Source organism: Aethina tumida, chromosome 3 (genome assembly GCF_024364675.1).
Source record: "Aethina tumida isolate Nest 87 chromosome 3, icAetTumi1.1, whole genome shotgun sequence".
Classification (NCBI taxonomy): domain Eukaryota; kingdom Metazoa; phylum Arthropoda; class Insecta; order Coleoptera; family Nitidulidae; genus Aethina; species Aethina tumida.
The window spans coordinates 35,975,842-35,995,454 of record NC_065437.1 but is presented as its reverse complement, the minus strand read 5'-3'; the positions used below and the strand labels follow the sequence as shown (position 1 = coordinate 35,995,454).

At 29.3% G+C, this 19,613-nt stretch overlaps 1 protein-coding gene across 3 annotated transcripts in view; it reads left to right on the top strand.

The window, feature by feature from the left end:
* The window catches only part of LOC109594840 (Kv channel-interacting protein 1), a 60,350-nt gene that overhangs the window by 36,457 nt on the left and 4,280 nt on the right, over positions 1–19,613 (top strand). For all 3 annotated transcript variants that reach the window (XM_049964579.1, XM_049964578.1, XM_049964580.1), the window contains 2 exons: positions 1,264–1,455; positions 8,765–8,838. In XM_049964579.1, the coding sequence (XP_049820536.1) occupies positions 1,264–1,455; positions 8,765–8,838 (266 nt within the window). The remainder of the gene's footprint in view (positions 1–1,263; positions 1,456–8,764; positions 8,839–19,613) is intronic.

Genomic DNA, 19,613 nt, shown 5'->3' with positions numbered 1-19,613 from the left:
ATGGCGTTACAATTATAAATTGCTGATTTACATTTGTAAATATAATCATCTACTCTCCCAAATATTGAGGAAGAGTATCTTTCCATGTTTACTTCAAATCCACCATCTGAATCATTTTATTCGTGTGATTTCAATTATCTGAATAAGATGTTTTTTAAAATGTCATACTCGAAATTAATGACATTTAGTGCAGTTAGATATAAGAATATTAATAAAATAAATCACTAAACGGAAGAATCAGCAAAGGTAGCAATTAAGAGCTCTGACTGACTGATAAGCTATCGTAGAACTTACTACCTCAATTTGTCATTGAAAATTAAACTCTTCATATGAGTAACAACTTTGAGAATATTAATAATGAAAAAGAAGAATGGCATCACTAAATCGAGACAAATCAGTTTTTTTACTGATACGATTTTATATTAAAAAATTTTAAAATAAAGACTCATATGTTAATTTCAGGAAATGTTGCACCAAAACATATCCGGTATTTAGATCAATTGATTCACAAGGTGCTGAGAATAACAATTTTTATTGATTTTCAGTATTTTTTGATTTATTCAGAAACGGTAATAAAGATAAAGATCTGAAACATAATCGAAGTATCTTATGAGAGCCAACATTTCCTAAAATTATGTGCGCGATACCTTTCTGAGGCCGATTCAGTGTTCTTATCGTCCCCTAACCAGGGAATCATGAAATTACCTTTTTATTATTTTGTTTTAGAGAATACTAAAAATGAGAACAACCAACCAACACCAACACAGATTCGTAACGAGATAACTTTCTATTCTTTAGATTTTAAAAGTTTAAGCCGAATATCATATTTTTAATTAAATAAAAATGTATTACAAATTTTCAGAAGACAATTTATAAAATAAACTTAAAAAACTGTTAAACTAAAAATGTGTAAATATTATAAATAAAAATAAGTTATTTATTGATAATTAGTCCTAATCAAGGGATATATAATATGTAATGTGATATGTGTCGTGAATTATTATTATTATTATTATTATTATTATTACAATCTGATTATTCCTGCGAACTTCGACCGTCGACGTCTAATTAAATTGTCACATAATTTTCGCCCCAAGCCCCGATAGTCCAGCGCGCGGCCTGAAACAATTCAATCATAAAACATCTCATCGATCCCTCTGGCAATATTGTCTGAATTCCCCGTGGGCGTCTCCTTATTAAATCACCGACTGCACAACCGCATATATATTCTATATAAAAATTCGCTTTTTTTCCTTCGGCTAGATTCCGAACTCGAGGACTTGGAAACACCGCCTCGCTACCGACCCGACAGCCTAGAGGCGCTATGTAAAGCCACCAGGTTCACCCAAGCTGAAATCAAACGTATCTATAGGGGCTTCAAGGCGGAATGTCCCACGGGAGTCGTCAAGGAGGACACCTTTAAGACTATCTATGCACAGTTTTTTCCGCAGGGAGGTAAGTCAATTTTTTACATTCAGATTCGACTTTCCAACAGCTAAATTTTCAATTACTCTTTAAAGGGCAGAGTTTAACACGATAATATTCGGATATACGTGCATTGATTTACATTTATAATATTGATTTCATTATGAAAACTAACGCCCCGACATATGATATAATGATATAGGGACATACTGAAAATTCTTGGTTTGCGTAGGTTACAAGAATTGGTGGTTGGGGTCACGAAATAGTCATCTAATTACAAAATAAACGGACAAACACGACTGCAGGCTGGCCATATGTGTGTCTGTTAGATGATAAGTGCAAATAAAGCCCACTTAACCGACGCAAATTTCATTCATTGTGGTTGAACGGGCGCAAACTGAAACACTCGGAATTCATAACTTATCAAAGGTGTGTGTTGTTGTAAGCAACAAATTTAACTGTTAGAATTCGAGTAAAGTGCCGATGGGTTGATTTGATACGAAATGAATAATGATAATCGCAGGAGAACAGACAGATAACAGAATAAAATAAAATATGTAAAATTGAATTATACAAAACTAAAAAATAAAATGAAATTGTAAAATAAATATAAACAAGTTAACAACAGATTTTAATAAAGTTTATACTGGTTGTTGAAAGAGGTGAGTTTCATGTGTAGTTTGACATAGCTGGATTGGCATAAAAAGGGTTATATTAACTGTTCTGCCGTGGAATTAAAAAATCAAACTGTTGGAATAAACTAGTACAATCCACCATGGTACCTCTTATGAGATATGTATATACCATCGAATCTAAACTTAAAAAAATTCAAAATTTTGTTGTTAGTTTTGTAATATGGTTTCCACATTTATCCAGTTTCGGTCGCACAAAACCTGTAAGAAACTTCGGGGTATCAGAGTTTGTTGAAATCTCGACAATTTCTCATACTTATATGCAGAACTAGACATATACATAATATGTCTATTAAAAGTTAGTTTATCATCAAACAGAACTTTTAAACCATTGGTAATATAGTTTTGCTGAAGAATATAAATTTTATTATATTACATATTATTTAATTCTCTACTATTTCTTGCACACCAGTCAGACAATTGGACAACACAATTTGGAATTGTAAATCCTCACAATCAGAGACAAATTGTCAGATCAGAAAATTGTAATTATTAATGAATACAAAGAAAAAAGGAGCCCAAGAATGAAGTAGAAATTTGACTTATATTGTAGTAAGGTTATTATTCTCCCATTTTAACATATTTAACATAAATAGTCTAGTAGTCATGATTACACTCAAAGTCGATAGATCTCCCTCTAACAAACGCGAATATGCTTAATGATAACATTTGTCATATTTAACCCGATATGGAGGTGAACCCGATATCTTTTCTTTATGGTTGATCTTATTCTCTTTTTTTCATTATTAATTTTATAAGTCTATAAGTATCTTTCATAATTTGTGTTTCTTCTGTATTTAATAGATTTTCTTCTATTTTTTAATGTTTTTATATGTATTGTTTTTACCGGGATGGACAAAAGTTAATGAGTTCTATAATGGTTCTGTTTAATTCAAATTCAACTTATAAACTTCAAATTTATTTAACTACATATAATAATACAAAATATACTAAACGATTGATTAAGATCGATTTTTATTAATTGTGCCAAATGTCATTGTTATTTTATCTTGCGTTTCCATTTTCCTTAGTTATGCTTTATTAACCGACAATCATTATTATTTTTATCGAATGTGGTTTAAAAATTGCATATAACATTATTTTTTAATGGAAATAGTTATTATAGTCGTAGATTCTTATTCATACTTACAAAAAGTATGAATAAGAATCTGATTAGCAAATAATTTTATTCTTTCTATAAATATGTAGTGCCCCAAAAATAATTTAGAAACATAGAGCCCGCAAATTTATATAATCAAATTAATCGAAGAAACAATTGAGGTTAAATTACTTAATCGTGGTTACTTTCGAAATGGCCAACATTGGCATAATTAAATTTAAAAAGGTGAGCAGTGGCGTTCCAAGAGCAAATATACAAGCGGACCCAAATAGATCCACGGTCATAATTTGTTTACACGGCTAACTGACCGCGATTTATGCTCTCAGGTACACACATAAAATTCCACATAAACAAGACGTTTTATCTGATGCAAATAGTGACTGGAAACTATTGCGGGCATCGTCGCTATTTATGTTGAGCCGGCTACTTTGCAGATAAGGCCCGTACCTCCACACCATTCACGTTATGCGACAGGATGTGCCAAATAACTCAAACCCCGTCGACGACTACATTGTCTCTACCCGTGTTATTTAAAACAAAAGTCAATTGTTAAACAAGGGCCGTTTATACCCAGACGCAGACACGATTTATCATCCCCCACTTTCTCAACAATCCATCATAGCTGTGTTTATTACACAGTCGTGGAAAAACACTCGATTTTATTCATTTTCACCAACGAATAAATATCTTTTTTAATTATTCTAATATATTACTAATACTAATTTAAACAATTTGAGAAATGTTCTGCAATATTGTATCCGTAAGATTAGTCCCACCATTTTTATTTTACTAAAAATAATGTTTTATTTTTAATTTATTTACATCAAGTATAATATTTAAAGGAAAAATTATCTTATTAAATTTTATCTTAATTTCTATTTTCATGATTTTTTTGTATCTAACTTGTCAATAATCCAATTATGCTCCATTATTTTCCGTTTTATAATGTATTTACACTGTCTGTCTCAAAACTAGGTGACTGGTGCTATAAATTTCCTTAGGTGAGCACCACCCAGTTTTTGAAAATTGAACTAAACAAGTAAATAAATATTTAATCACTCACGAAATTTACATCTTTCCAGTGTTTAGACTTTTTTTATTTATTTATTTAATTTACTTCAGCAATGACCTCATAATTAGAGACAAATTTTTTATTTTTGAAAATAGGAAATAACTTAAACATGTGGAAAGCTCTTTCATATGCAAATGAGTTAATAAAATGTTCTGCACCTATGTAATTAAGTTGTCCACAGCCTCAGCAGTTTCACACATTTTTACTATCAGATCATTTTTCACGATTCAACTTTTCTGACATGATAACCTCATTTGACTAGGCATTTATCATACAGCCCCAGTAAATTTGTATATTTATTTTCCTATAAATTCAATTTATAAATTAAATTCGTAATTTATAAATTGAAAACAATTATTAAATTATTATCTTTAACATTTTCAATTACTTTAATGTCTCATATTTTTTAAAAGAATAATATAACTTCCCGTTACTTTAAAATTAAACCTTAAAACATATTACTGATATTCCATTTTTTAATTGAAGTAAATTAATGTGTTATTTAAATGACAATATTATAATTTATTTACTATATTACGTCAATTATTACAATGATGAAAAATTATATTATAAATTAACATTGATAAAAGTGATAGCTTTATCAAATTATTGCTTTTAGTAATGTAATATTGTGATGTTTTAAGTGGACATATATGGGTAATCAAATTGTCCACCTGACAAGCGAAAATTCACATCATGTGTTTAATTACAATTTAAAAACCATGTTTGTAGCATTTTCATTATTATTCCAAGCCTATATTTACAAAATAAACCAACCAAACAAAATGTTGAAAAAACTAGCTCACATTTAACGAGATTAGGGACTGTAAAATATGACGGGATGCCACATTTTAGTGTTCAATTTATTTTTAATATAAAAAGCCGTAATTGTACAGAAAAACCCTTATTTACAACTGTGTGCTGCTTTTATGTTTCCTTCCATCCCCATTTTAATTCGTATTGTCATACTTAGACTAATGTACAAGGAAGAAAATTAATGAATTTGTGAGCAGATCAGGTGCATTTTCAAACGAGGACCAATTAAAAGTGCACTGCAGACTCATGCCCTGATAAAAGCAGAAGAGAAACTTCCATTTCCCTTAAACGATTTTGGTTTTTATTGTGAGTCTTAAATGTGCGACTCTAACGCATTTTTTGCATTAGTTGGACCTCATTTATTTCCGGATATGTTCAACAAATGCGAGACCAGAAAATTCTAGAAATGAGTTTTTTTAATAACATGAAATATTCCCATTTCCACTTTTAGTTACAAAACATTTTCGTGAAGTTTGTTCAAATTTAATATTAAAGGTCTTGATTCAAGACTGAGTTGTACTTATGTTAAACTTGTATTGGTTTTAAAATTTCATTAAAACTACCCTCGAATTCTTCAAACTATTAGTAAGCACAAAAATATTTCGTATATTTTTCTAAATGTATTTATTTCTGTGTTAGCTTTTCATTAAACATTTCATGAAATATCGTAATCGTTTCTTGTTTACTGAAAATATACACTATTCATTCAAGAATAATTGACCCGAATCATGCAGAATTAGATTATATTGTTTCCATATCCCTTTTGTTTAAAACTTTTTTACATTCATTATTGGAAGGAGGAACGTAAAAACTGAAAATGTATATCGTGTTTTTATAAAATCGACATAAAAGTGTTGTTTTATGATTTGCTACATTTCCAATAAATTCGAAAAATACACATCTACAATATCCGTACCGGAGTGAAATTTGCACGCTTTGAAGTTCTATGCATTTTAAACTCATCTGTCCATTATTTAAACATCCATTTTACGAAATCAACCAGAGTATTCGATACATAAACCAAACTGGAGTCGGTATGTTTTTAATTAATTTGATTGAACAAAGTTTAGTATAAGCATATTGGATCTCAGTAGACGAAAATTCAATTTACTTTTGTCAATAAAATGTCGAGTTTCATTCATTCAAACTATTGAATATGTTTTAGTTTTATTGTTAATAAAATTTAAAGTAATATAAATATAATAGAATATATAATACTGTACAATTAAGAGTATATCTTATTATCTGTTATATACTTTATTATTTTAGCCACGTCCTTAATGTTTACGTATTGTTTATTACGGACTGTTTACAACAGTTCGCACCACTTTAAGTAAAATTGTGTGCGTCTTTATGAGATCCATAAATTTCACTCACAGTCATTTATCCTTTTTATCTTCCTTAAATATATGAATAAAAAGCAAATAGTTTATAGTTTTAATTTAAATTTCAACTCTAAAATAATTTCTTAATATTTATACGTACTTATTATATACCATATTTGTTATTTTTGTTATTTTATTATAGAATAAATTTTATAAACATTATAATAAACAATTTGAATTAAACATAAGTTACTTGGCAACATTATTGTAATAAAAAAGAGTGATAGTCCGTGTGAAATTCAAAATAAAAAAGGAACTCTAAAATAATGAATTTATTTTTTAACCATAAACATTTTCATTTGTTTTAAAATTTTCATTTCACCCATTTAAATACGAAGAATGCATGATAAACAGGACCTCATTTTAACCACAAAACATTTTTTTATAATTTCTATAATTAATTAAATAATACAATACTGAAAGCTAAATCTGTCAAATATGGTGAATGCGAGTAATTTCAACACTTCGTGACATCCCTGTGTTTAGATCTATCGTGAACACAACATATAAACTAACAATGTTTTATGTAGTGTTTTACAAAATCAATGGTTCAACTAAATTCAAAAAACTTGGCTTATAAGAAAATTTAATTAATTCATTCAAGACGTATATATATATATATATATATATATATATATATATATATATATATATATATATATATATTTGATCCGTCTGAATATTGAAATAGACATCACTCATGGTAGAAACAGTAAAAGTATTCTGTATATTTTGTATTGTTCGAAGGATGTAATCCCTGGCTGATGCATATGCAATTGCTGCATAAACAATCCTTGATCTTATGAGACTCTGATTATGTGTAGTAGGCTTTGTTTGTCAGTACTCCAGTTACTTTTGCTTAAGTACCTCAAGAAGTTAATTCCTTGTTGAGTCAATTCTCTTAACGATTTACAGTGTTTTCCCATTTTATTTTGTTACCAAAAAGAACTCCAAGGAATTTGGAACTATTTCTATGTTAAATCCATGAAGTGTTACACTTATGAAAAACCCTTTGGTGTCCCATTTTGTCGATTTTTTTTCTCTGAGATATGTCCGTTGGAAGGTTCTTTGGTTGAAGAAATTTTTGATGAAAGCTATTCCATTGTAGTTCCATTCTTGTAGTTTTTTAATGATTAGGTGTTTCCACACTGTGTCATAGGCTTTATTTATGTCAAAGAATACAGCTACACACATTTGATTGTTGCGAAGAATCCATTACAACTCTAATATATTGTCTATGGTTGACCTTCATTGACAAAAACCACATTGTGCATTTGTTAGCTAATTGTTTATTTCTAGGGACCATATTAGTCTTTTATTGATCAGTTTTTTTTTAGAGTTTTTTAGGGCATCTTGAAGTTCTGTTATTTTGTTTATGGAGTCACTGTTGTCAGTAATTATGGTTTCTTTTTCTTCTTCGGCAGATTTAATGTTGAGAAAGTCTCCAGTAAAGTTGTCGTCGTCATTTATTTGATCCGATTTGTTATATTTTTTAAAAAGAACTACTTTGTCACTGGTCCATATTCAATTACATCAAAATTATGAAAATTGTTTTATTTAAATGACTACAAATTAATCTAGGTTATATTTACAAAAAGATTTGAATTAAGTCAGGTAAATCTTTTATGTATCTCTCGTATACCCTAATTAATTTTTAAGTTTAATTTTTTGTTTATTAAGGTAGATTTCGCATGTAAAAGTCAAAAACCACCGTTCATATAAATCTAACTTACTGAACCTTTCGACAAGTATAAAATTACTATTTAGAAACACGTTCCGAATATTGGAAAACAGGGTCGAATAAGCATCGAAAGTGCTATTCCAGATGTCAATCCGTCTTCGGGCAACAGAAAAGCCTAAATGATTTACACCATTGTCCGAATCACAATACAAAATCCACCGGCCAAAGAAACCGGAATCTTCCGCTCTATTACATATTCCGGCCGCAAAAGTATCCACTTATTCTTCCAACCTTTCGGATCAATGTGTGTTACGTACGTGAATGGAAACGGCTTTCGGAAATTATTACCGTTTTTGTCTAGAGATAAACTGTACAAGATCGAACTAGATTTTTATGATTTAGTTGAGCGTGTATGCGAAAGACCTTCAACGTTTATACGACTCGGGGAAATGTTCCGTCGAAATATAAATAAAACGGTGTGAACAAGGGGTGGCAAAAATTTATAGCACAATTTAATTTTAGACCCAAACAAATGGAGGTCGGTAATTAACTGTGGTAATTTTCTGTTTGCAGTCAACTCGAGTCAGTACGCTCACTACGTATTCAATACCCTGGATCAGGACCACAGCGGCTTAATTAGTTTTGAGGTAAGTCGGCCTACAACTTTGTTATCGACATATGAATAAATATCCATTTTGCAGGATATTTTCTTTGTTTAATTCACCTAGCAGTGCAAATATTTTCTTTGTATAATTTATTTGAGAGAGTTTTAAGTATGAAATTTAATTTTTAAAACTTCAACGATTTGATGTAGCAGATTTAATGTAGACTTCTTATAAAACACATATTAAAATGTAGATTTTGACTGCATCATAAAGTAAACAAAAGTTTAATCACAGCTTATTCAATATTTAAACAAAATAACCAGCTTTTAAAATCTTACAGTAATCTACCTTGAACTGAGGTCCTATTAAACTTCTTACAAAACCACATTAATTTAGTAGTTTCCGAATGTTCAGTACAAGTATTAACACTTTCCTACAAATGGAAGCTTCTTGTACAGTTAATAAGGTTTATTCACTAAAAAGTACCATTGAAACTTCCCTGATAAATGTAGTTTAGCCATTTGGTCTAATGAGTTATGCAAATTCCTCAGCCACCGATCGCCAGGGTAAAGCATCCCTGTTGCAAAGAAATCTCATAGACAATGTCGGCATATAACGCTATATTTAAATATTACAGTTGCATTGTGTTCCAAACTAAAAAGTAATATGGTAAAGAGGTTGGTTCATATTTGAACTAATAATTCTAACATTTACATTATTACCGCATGTTCTAAAGTGTTTAAACAAATATTGTTCATCAAGAAGGATCTCTAATAAAATTGCAGTTAAATTCACCTAACTGAACACTTAATTGTCTATCATACTTATTTCTAACAGTAAATAAAAGTTTCTAAAGTCCTGTAGAACTACCAACGTTATTCCCTTGTCCGTTGGACACTTCTACGAGATGTGTAGAAGGGCTATTGTGTGTTAACGCTTCAGTTAAAGTTAATATTACGGCTTTCCTTACGGCTATTCCAGACATTTATTTACAAATGTTAGTATTTCGTGCGACCTAATGGATAGGCGATTAAAAGTAAAGGCCACGTCCGCAGTCAAAAAATGATTGCATCAATAAATTACATTCCTGTTCCTATTCTACTGGTATACCGAAAAGGGCAAATATTTGAAAGATTTGAATAACATCTCAACATGACCTCTTGCTTCTCTCCGCAGGCACTTTTGCAATACATGAGTATTTATTTGATAAGGAAACGTGGCTGAGTGGCAAAATATTGGATTTAGTTTTCAATGTGTACGTTCCACTCGAGAGATAGATCTGCCCGTTTTATAATTCCCGGATTCCCTTTATTCTCAAAGTATTCGCTGACTTTTTGAAAGTGCTTTCCATTCAGGAAATATATAGTAGTTTTTGCTAATACATTATTATATTTTGATTTTCCCTTGCTTCGTGGTGTTGTTTATTATATAAATTGTTAAGGTCGTATTTTGTTACATCTGACGTACTTTCATGTAATTTATATCTTTTATGAAATATGGTCAAAGTTCACAAGGATATTTTATACTTTTTCACTATGTAATGTGATCTTTATGGATCACGTTTAAAACATATAAAAATTAAATAAAAGTAAAAATCAATTAATGAATTTTATATATATATATATATATATATATATATATATATATATATATATATATATACATCACGTCTTCATGAATTGTACAGGCAGTTTTAGGTTGCCTTGACAACTATTTGCAAAAAGAAACTATATTCCCACCAGTTACTTTCCAAAGTCTGTTGTATACATTGCATAATAATATACAGTTTGGGGATATATATGCTTATTTCGCCGTCCATTAAATTTCACAATTTAAAATGTACATCTCTCAAAGATTAATCATTTCTTTCTAAAGTAACAATATTAATGGTTAATTTTGGGTTAGCAACTTGTTTCCGATACTTAAGGAAAGATTTATTAAATGTAATGTGTATAAGTGTGTATGTAAGTGTGTTGCCTTCTTAAAACATACAGACATGTAGAAATTTGTCCTAAAACTAAAATTATATTCTTTGTACAATGTAAGAGTATGAAAAGTTATTACCTACATCAAAAATATTTATAGGACAATAAAGCAATGAAAAATAATAAAATTCATCCACAAATATATCAGATATAAAGAAAGTTCGTAAAACGGTCGCCGTTCGCAATGCAATGCTTTGACAATTTATAGAAGGATATTATGTATGTATATTCTGTAATGTTTACGGCTATTTCAAAAGTTAAAAATTCCATATGTAAACATTAATGCCGGAACGAGACGCAGCGACATCAAAAAGGTCAATTCACAAAGGAAATTCCTTCCATCGGAATAATTTTTGTTGTCCACTGACACGTCAAAAATTTCTGGTTTCGGACATTAAAATAAATTAGTTTTATATACTCTCTTTCGGGTACACATCGTTCTGACGGAGTTCGAATCAGTATGAAAGTTCCTCTGATATGTTAACTAAGTTAATATTAGTGTGTCGACAGATTATGGTTATGTGACTATATAAATAAATTCAACCAACACACATATAATGTACTCAAAAAGTGGTATAAAAATAATAATTCATAGATATACAGGTTTACAAATTTTACCACTTGAAATATAGAAATTTTCTCTTTCGCTCATTTAAGGATAATTTGTTGAGAAAAATAATTAAGTTGCAGTTACATAAAATTCAATTTTAGATCAAAACATCACTTTTCCAATTAATATTTATTCATTCAATTTCGATTTTCACTATTAAAAAAAAATTACAATTAATTTATATTCAGTCATTTGGTTTTCTTTCTAGAAAATCTTACGTCAACTGAAATTGAAAGAAAGGTTCAGGTACGAGCAAATAAGGTTAAACTAACTATATTAGAATCAAAACGTATTGATTACAATCTACCAAATATTTAGGAGTTCTGTTTGAGATAATCTAACAAGGACATATTATGAAGATATATTATTCTCTACATATAAATATCTTGGATTCATCTAGAAAAAATTTCTATAAACTGGATTTTTTTATCAGTTTCGAAACTTTAAATTTTTGTATTACCTTGATTTTAAATTCGATAAACTTTTACACAACATGATGGACTGTCCCAGTTTATTAGAATAGCTTAATTGTTTAGTTTCTTGTCAGAATAGTAGACACAACCTTACATTGTATGCCAAGTCAGCTAGGACAAATTATGTATCAAACTAAGCTCTTTCAACAATGTGTAAAAATTTTAATACAATCTATTCTTGATATAAATAATTGTTTTCTTGATTCGTTGGTTAGTGATTAATGCTTTTTAATTTATTTGAATTATGTTTATAATTCATATATATTTTTTAGCTCTTATTTTTATACAATATACAGGTACTATTTACATTTTGTATTTCATCCAGTTATTGGAATCTTTATTAAGTTAGACAAGTAAATGGTTATTATTATAATAATTGTTATTATTTAATTAAGTTTGAATTTTCTATATCTGCAACTTAGGTATGGATGCATAATTTACTTCCTTTTATAATGAATTATTAATATGTAATAACTATTACCCAAATATATAATTACTGAAATATGTAAATAAAGATATCCGTATACCGATTGGAAAGCCTTTGATCGTATTGAATTTTGAGAGAGACATTATGCTTGACAGAGATAGTAAAAGATTCCCACTATGAAGCAAATCTGTCTCTCTCAAAATTCAGTCGCATCAAATGATTTTCGATTGGTATAAATTGAGGTACTAAATGTTTAGGCACTTATTAAGTATAAAATTAATTTAAACTACAAAGAATTGTTCTTTTAATAAAATGATATTATATTATATATATATGATAGATTAGCGACTGTTAATCTGTCTTTTTAGTTTGATTAAAACACTAAATTCACAATAATACGCTTTATTACAACAAACGTAGTTTAACCCTGGACATCTAAAGCTTGACTGTCTGGTTCTTTCTTAAGAACTGCCCCGAATATTAAATGTAAACAAATACTTCAGATTTGCTTATAAAACAAAACTAGTCTAAATAGATGTGAGCACGTCGCATCGGTCCATCGGTGAAGGTGATGACGTAAGCTAACATATATATATATATATATATATATATATATATATATATATATATATATATATATATATATATATATATATATACTACTTTTATTAAATTTTTATTTGAAGGAAAACGACCTTAACGTAAACATTTCTCATAAATTTGTACCATTATTTAATTAAATACTTGAAAATTACTACTTCCACACGCAAGACAATGAAATAAAACAATTAGGAAGCGGTAAATAAAGAATGAGCGTCTCTTATTCAGAAAATTCAGTATTTTTCCAAGCTGCAGCTTCAACGAAAGCTTTCAAGTTGTATTGGATCTCGAATATGCAAAGCCCACATTTGTATAACTTTGTATCGAACGTTGCGAACATTCGCATTTAGCGTCAGGAAATCCTGAATAAAAGAAACACCTCGCACGAATTTATGGATGTGTCGCATCAATTTTAATAACACGTTGTTTTTAATCACACCGGCTTTTGTGTAAGAAAATTGTCGGCTTTTAAATTTCAGAATTTTATTCTACAATAAACAAATTGAAGGGGGATTAAAAACGTACGTTAAAAAACGAAGTTTTATATAGTTAAAACCCTAAATATATTTCTCCATGTATTATTGCATAAATTTGTTGTCACATATGCAAAGCTCTACTTATCCATTTATGCCACGGTGACCCTTTGAGCCCACTAATTAAAACATTCTCTCATCTCTCTTCAAATCCAGTTTTACAATTTATAATTCCTTTATCCCGCGAACCAATAAAAATGATGTGTCGGAGATTTGGCTCTTAAAATGGACAAACAAAAAATGCATAAAAATTGACAAAAAAACAACAAAAAATATACAAACAAGAAAAAGGGGATTAGGGCACTTGATGGAGTATTTTCTTAATGGACGCGTCAGTTCAGGTCTAACGTGTTCTCGCGAGAGTAAGTTTAACATTTAAATTGCATTTTAAAACTTCTGTGAGATTCTAAAATCAAAGACATGTCACCAAGAAATGAAAATGCAAAATTCAGGGTATGGTTTATAATCGATACATTCCCAGAAATTAGAACAAAAATATAAAATTTATGTGACTAAAAATCACGATATTTCTTCAGTTTATTTTTAATAGTTTATGAATAAATAAATTTGTTAAGAATTTGAAGAATTTTTAAATTAAATTGATAGTTTTTATATACGTTTCCTTTTCATTAACGCAAAATCAATTTGTGGTCTATGTCTGTATAGAAAATAGGCGCAATTTAAATCCTGGTAGATTTAATCAAATAGACAACGAGAATTTGCAATTCAAAACGGAAAAAAAGTTATAGTGCAACCGGTCGTTTATTAATTGAACCATTGGTTGGTTAACTTTCCGCAAAGGAGAATAAAAAATAAAACGGGACAAATCACAAAAAGGTCGGCTTTATGCGCAGACAAATTACCGGGCGACAGGTCCGCTGACAAATTTATTTTTTATTCAAATTTGATATTCTCCCTTTGACAATATTGACTGTGACGTAACGTGTCCGGTCCCTGGGAATTTCCGTCCACACAAACAATCTGTTTTATCACGGGATTAAAGGAGGGAGAGGGGAATCATATGCCGTCCATCCTTTGCACACACGGAATTTTCATGATTTACTTTTATACGGGAATATTTTTATTTATTTAATTTTGCAGACACCAGCTGGAATTTTAATGCAAAAACACATATCTTATTCTGCTGCATCATAACTGCATCAAAATGTCGCTGGAATTTTCATGCTGTTCTAATAAAAATGTGATTCTTGTCAGCCATATTCTGATAGCACAAAATTTTAATAATATATCAGTATATGCAGTACCAGTCAAAAGTAAAGCAACAAACATATTTTTAATAAAAACCATATTTTTGTATCTTATAACATGATTGATGTCACAATTTTAATATAATTCCTTTTTATAATGTTCTTATGAATTTTTTTATTTACTGAGCAGTTCAAAGTAAAGCAACACCATTATAAAATATTTAATCCTAGTTTGTTTTTAGTAGTTTATGCATACGGTGTTTGATAGTAAATAAAGTTAGATAAAAATGCCTGTAGGACGAGTTTTGAATGATTGAAAAATCTTATTATTTCCAACTATAATTGCGTCGCAATTAAATTTAAATCGAAGTATTGTGTCAATGACAATTCGAGATTCTAACACCAGAGAAACTGAAACTATCGAAGTATCGAAGTATTTATATCTTTATATACATGAATATTGTGTTTACATTAAGAACAATGCCTCCAGGTCAGCGGATTTAATAGATAGATTTATTGTGACCTATAATATGTTACAATAACTGTTAAACATGGAGGTGGCAGTGTTATGATTTGGTATCGTCTTTCCTCTTACAGTATGGGCCCGATTCACAAAAGCACAGAAAGTTAAAGAATGGTTTATTCAACAAAAAATCAATGTTTTAAAGTTATCAGCTTAATCTCCCGATTTTAACCCAATAGAAAACTTGCGGTAGATTGTGGATAAGATTAGAGCAAATTGCGTCACAAATAAAGCAAATTTCTTTGAACAAATCAAAAAAGTTTGGAACGATATAGACGCGCAAATAATTTCCAATCTAATATTGTCTGTACCAAAAAGATGTAAAGACGTTATAACCAATAAGGGGTACTGGACGAAATATTAAATATTAGTCAATTTACGTTGGATGTAAATATTAATTTTCTGGTTTTATTTTTTGTCATTGTTAACGTGACATGTTTCGTCAATAAATAACATAATTTATATATGTGTGTTTTATTATTTAATGGGACAAACATTAATCTCATAATTATATATTGTTTGCTATTTAAACAAAAAGAAAGTCGCTCTATTTTTATCCGATACTATATATAGACATATCCAGTTATATATTAACCTCTTTTTATACGTTATACGTTATACATTAAACGATATACGACATACGTTAGGCGTACTCGTTACACGTCATACATTTTTTTTAAGTTTTTATTTCGAAAATAGCGCCAACACTATCAGATTTGGCTACGAAACGCTGTAAATCATCCTTTTTTCAAACTTATGCACAATTTCTATTTTATGCTCTATAGTTAGAGTGATTGCTACCTTGAACAAGGTATTCGCTTTTTAAGAAAGAAAGAAAAATCGGCTTTATAAGAATTTGATTTTTCGTTCACATTTTATTTTTTTGACCTACATTTTTATCTTTTGGAAGATATTTTTTATTTGGGAGCTTGTTTCCTTCTTCTTGGAAAAGATACAAAATAATATTGAAAACAAAATTTGATCTATTAACTAATACTTACCGAATTATTTTTTTATCTTGCACTACTACTTGTACCTACTATAAATTGTAGGATATAGATTTTTACTTATTGTATAAAGAATACTTTGCAAATAAAATATAATGAATCCAATATTTAGTTAATATTTTTGTTCTGACAACGCTGGTTTCCATCAATCTTTCATCCATATTTTTGGTTTAGGGTGAAAATATTTTTCCAAAAATTATTTTGTCTGTGGCCACAGCTCAAATAGGTACTTCATCCAAGATATAAAAAAGACTTGCCGATAGCGTAGTCACCTCCAATAATATGACAACACTGTTGGAGGTGACAACGTCGACATATATGAAATTATTTTTAATCTAGCATATCGGGAAGACCTGGAGGCCAGGTCGCTATATATAACGTTTAAAAAAAATAAGTTGTAGATACATAAGTTAGTTACCCTCTATCTAATCTGGACATACTCCTAATGGTCAAAATTAACCAATTTGGGACACTGTACTGACACTAATTAAAATAGAGAAAATTTGTTGTTAATATTAATTGAGGGCACTTCTCAACTCACAAATAAAAGTTTTATTTCTCTATTTTTTTTCTAAACAAACCGTTTTTACCTCAGTAAATAGTCTCATCGCGCATTTAAAATATACCAACCAAACACTTGCCTTTCATTAATAAACCAAAATCGATTTGAAACGGGCGCTTTCGGCAAATCAACGAACGTCACCGTCGTTTTTAAGAGACTTTGATGGGCATGAAATTGAGTCGTTCCTGAATCCCCCATACACCTAATATATCTTGGTCGCAAAAGCAATGCGTTTTTTTCTCCTCGGACAAACGTCTTTGGAAAATTGGCGGGAGGCACGGATCGCCGCCCCGTAATCAGACTCGTGGCGAGCTCAACTAATTGAGAACTAATTTCGTAAAGCCGAGGTGTCGGCGATTCAGGTCAGGTCTGTAATAAGATTTTAAGAGGCGCTGAAATATGTAATATTTAATGCTACTTGTGCCACATACCGGACATCGGCTAACTTATAATTAATGTTTATTCCTCATCCAGGGGTTAAAATGAGAATAAAAGTACACAAGACAGGACAGACATCATTAAAATTAATGGTTAGTATTAAGTCGTATAGACTAATATGTAACATAAGGAAATATTATCACATGCCTTTTAATTACACACATTAAATATCAGATGCGTTATTAATGGATGTTGCCTTCGAAAATCCCTTTATTATATTATGTTTTTGAACAAACGCAACTCGGTTATTAGAGATGTCTATTAAAGTTTCTAATTATTTTAACTCCGTTTGTGTTTTAATACGTTTAAAAGATATATTTAATTATCGAAGAAAGTATCGGGCTAAACAAAATTCCACATTTCACAAGTTCGAATTTGTTTGTTAAAGATTTATTAAATATTAATCATAATTGTATTTATTAGATCATTTGGCTACCAAAATATAAAAATGGCAAAAAGCAGTGTTCCAATCAATATCGAATTTTACATAGCGGTTCAGTCTGGTGGCAACAAATAATAAAGTTAAAAAATGTTTGTTGGAAACAAAAAAAAATGGATTGGAAATCAATCAAACTTTCCCTATATAAACTTCAAACATAATTAATAATGAAAGCAGAAACTAAAAATTCTTAGTATACATTTCTTTCGAAAAGTTTCGAATTTTTACATGAAAATATATTCTGGAGAGTTTGTTTCAAAATTGGCGAATGCGTCAGTATATAAAAAGTATTTATAAATGTGTTTTTAATGGAATCTCCAAATAAGTTGAATGAAATACATATATTTTCTGCTTGTATATTTCTTTTAATTTTATTAATTTCTTCTTTTATTATTTACTTCCTTAATACCACGACTATTACTATTTCTACTACCACCATTACCGCTACTACTACTACTACTACTACTACTACTACTACTACTACGACTACTACCTTGTTTACCTCTAAATTAGTAATACTTCTTTTAAAATAACTTTTATTTAACAATACAATCAACATTTTTTTTAAAAATCTTACAAGCAAATTTATGTCACTAGTGGAAGTGGAATCTTATCTTAATCAATTCATTTTTAGAGATAATTTTTCGTTGCTAAATTTTTAGGACTACCGTTTGTTGCTTTAATACTGATACTGACTTTGTAACTCACCTAACCCAAATTATACCCCTTTTAACCTAAATAAAATACTTTACATTTTTTTTAAATTTTAAAATCTCATATACAATTTAATACAAACATATTTAAATATAAAATAAAAGTGTATTAATAAATTATGAACCATAATTAAGTTAACCATAAATTATTTTTAGTATATGGTTTACGGAACAACAATAAAAAATTGCTCATTTATTATAAATACTTAGAAATAAATAAAAATTATCATAGAATTCAGTTAAAATTAAACATTATGTAAAACTCTCTTGAAATATTATTAAATTGAATTATTGATCTTTTAACATCCACTCATTCAATTATAATAATTATAATAATTAACTATATATTTTATTTGAAAGTTTAATTAAAACATAATTTTATTTATTACTTAAAGCATAAAGAAAAATATGTTTTTAGTCGGGCACTCAAAAAAGTTTTAATATATTTTATCTGCCCTCTAATTGGTATAAAGACTCCTCAGTAAAATTTTAAGAGCACCTCAGATGGCATAATATAACAGAATGTAAACAAGAACGCGAAATGTGACAGATGGACAAAGCATTAGAATATTTGCCTAATATATTCCTGAGTTAAACGCGTATCATCCCCATGGTGGAAGAAACCGACAGGTGTATTGCGTTACAGATAAAATACGACTGACAAAAAGTCGAATAATTTCATTTGGATCCCTTACACCTACGACTTTTTTATTTGCATTTTTTTCCTTGTTACTTTTCGATTGTAATCTGTGTTCCACTGTCGGACGAGCACACATATACGTGGGCACGTTCCAATGGCTGAAAAATGATCGGAAAAAAAGATTTATGGGCGCCTATAGATGGCTCGTCACACTTTCGATGTAAATTTGCCTGATCAGCATAATAAAAGTCGTAATAATCACTGGGGAAAATTTCAGGATCTTCCAATTGAGTTAATCGCTTCCACGAGAGAAGTAGAAATCACATGCATTTAAAATATACGCGTCAATAAAGAAGCGATAAATCAGCATCAGAATATCCAAAGTGAATATTTTTATAATATGAAATAACTAAAAAATCCTGTATTGCTTTTATTATAGATTTTAATTTAATTTCTAACGCTTCACTGACTTAAATTTGAATTTCAATTTTTGTTTTACTATTTGTTACTAATTTTTTCCTTTTGTCAATAAATGTAAGCAAAATCTAATTTTTAAAATTGTATGATAATCTCGACTACGAAATTTGCGTACAACGAAGTATAATTACATTAATAATTTATTTACCACCCAAAAATTTATTACCACTTTAGGATAAAAT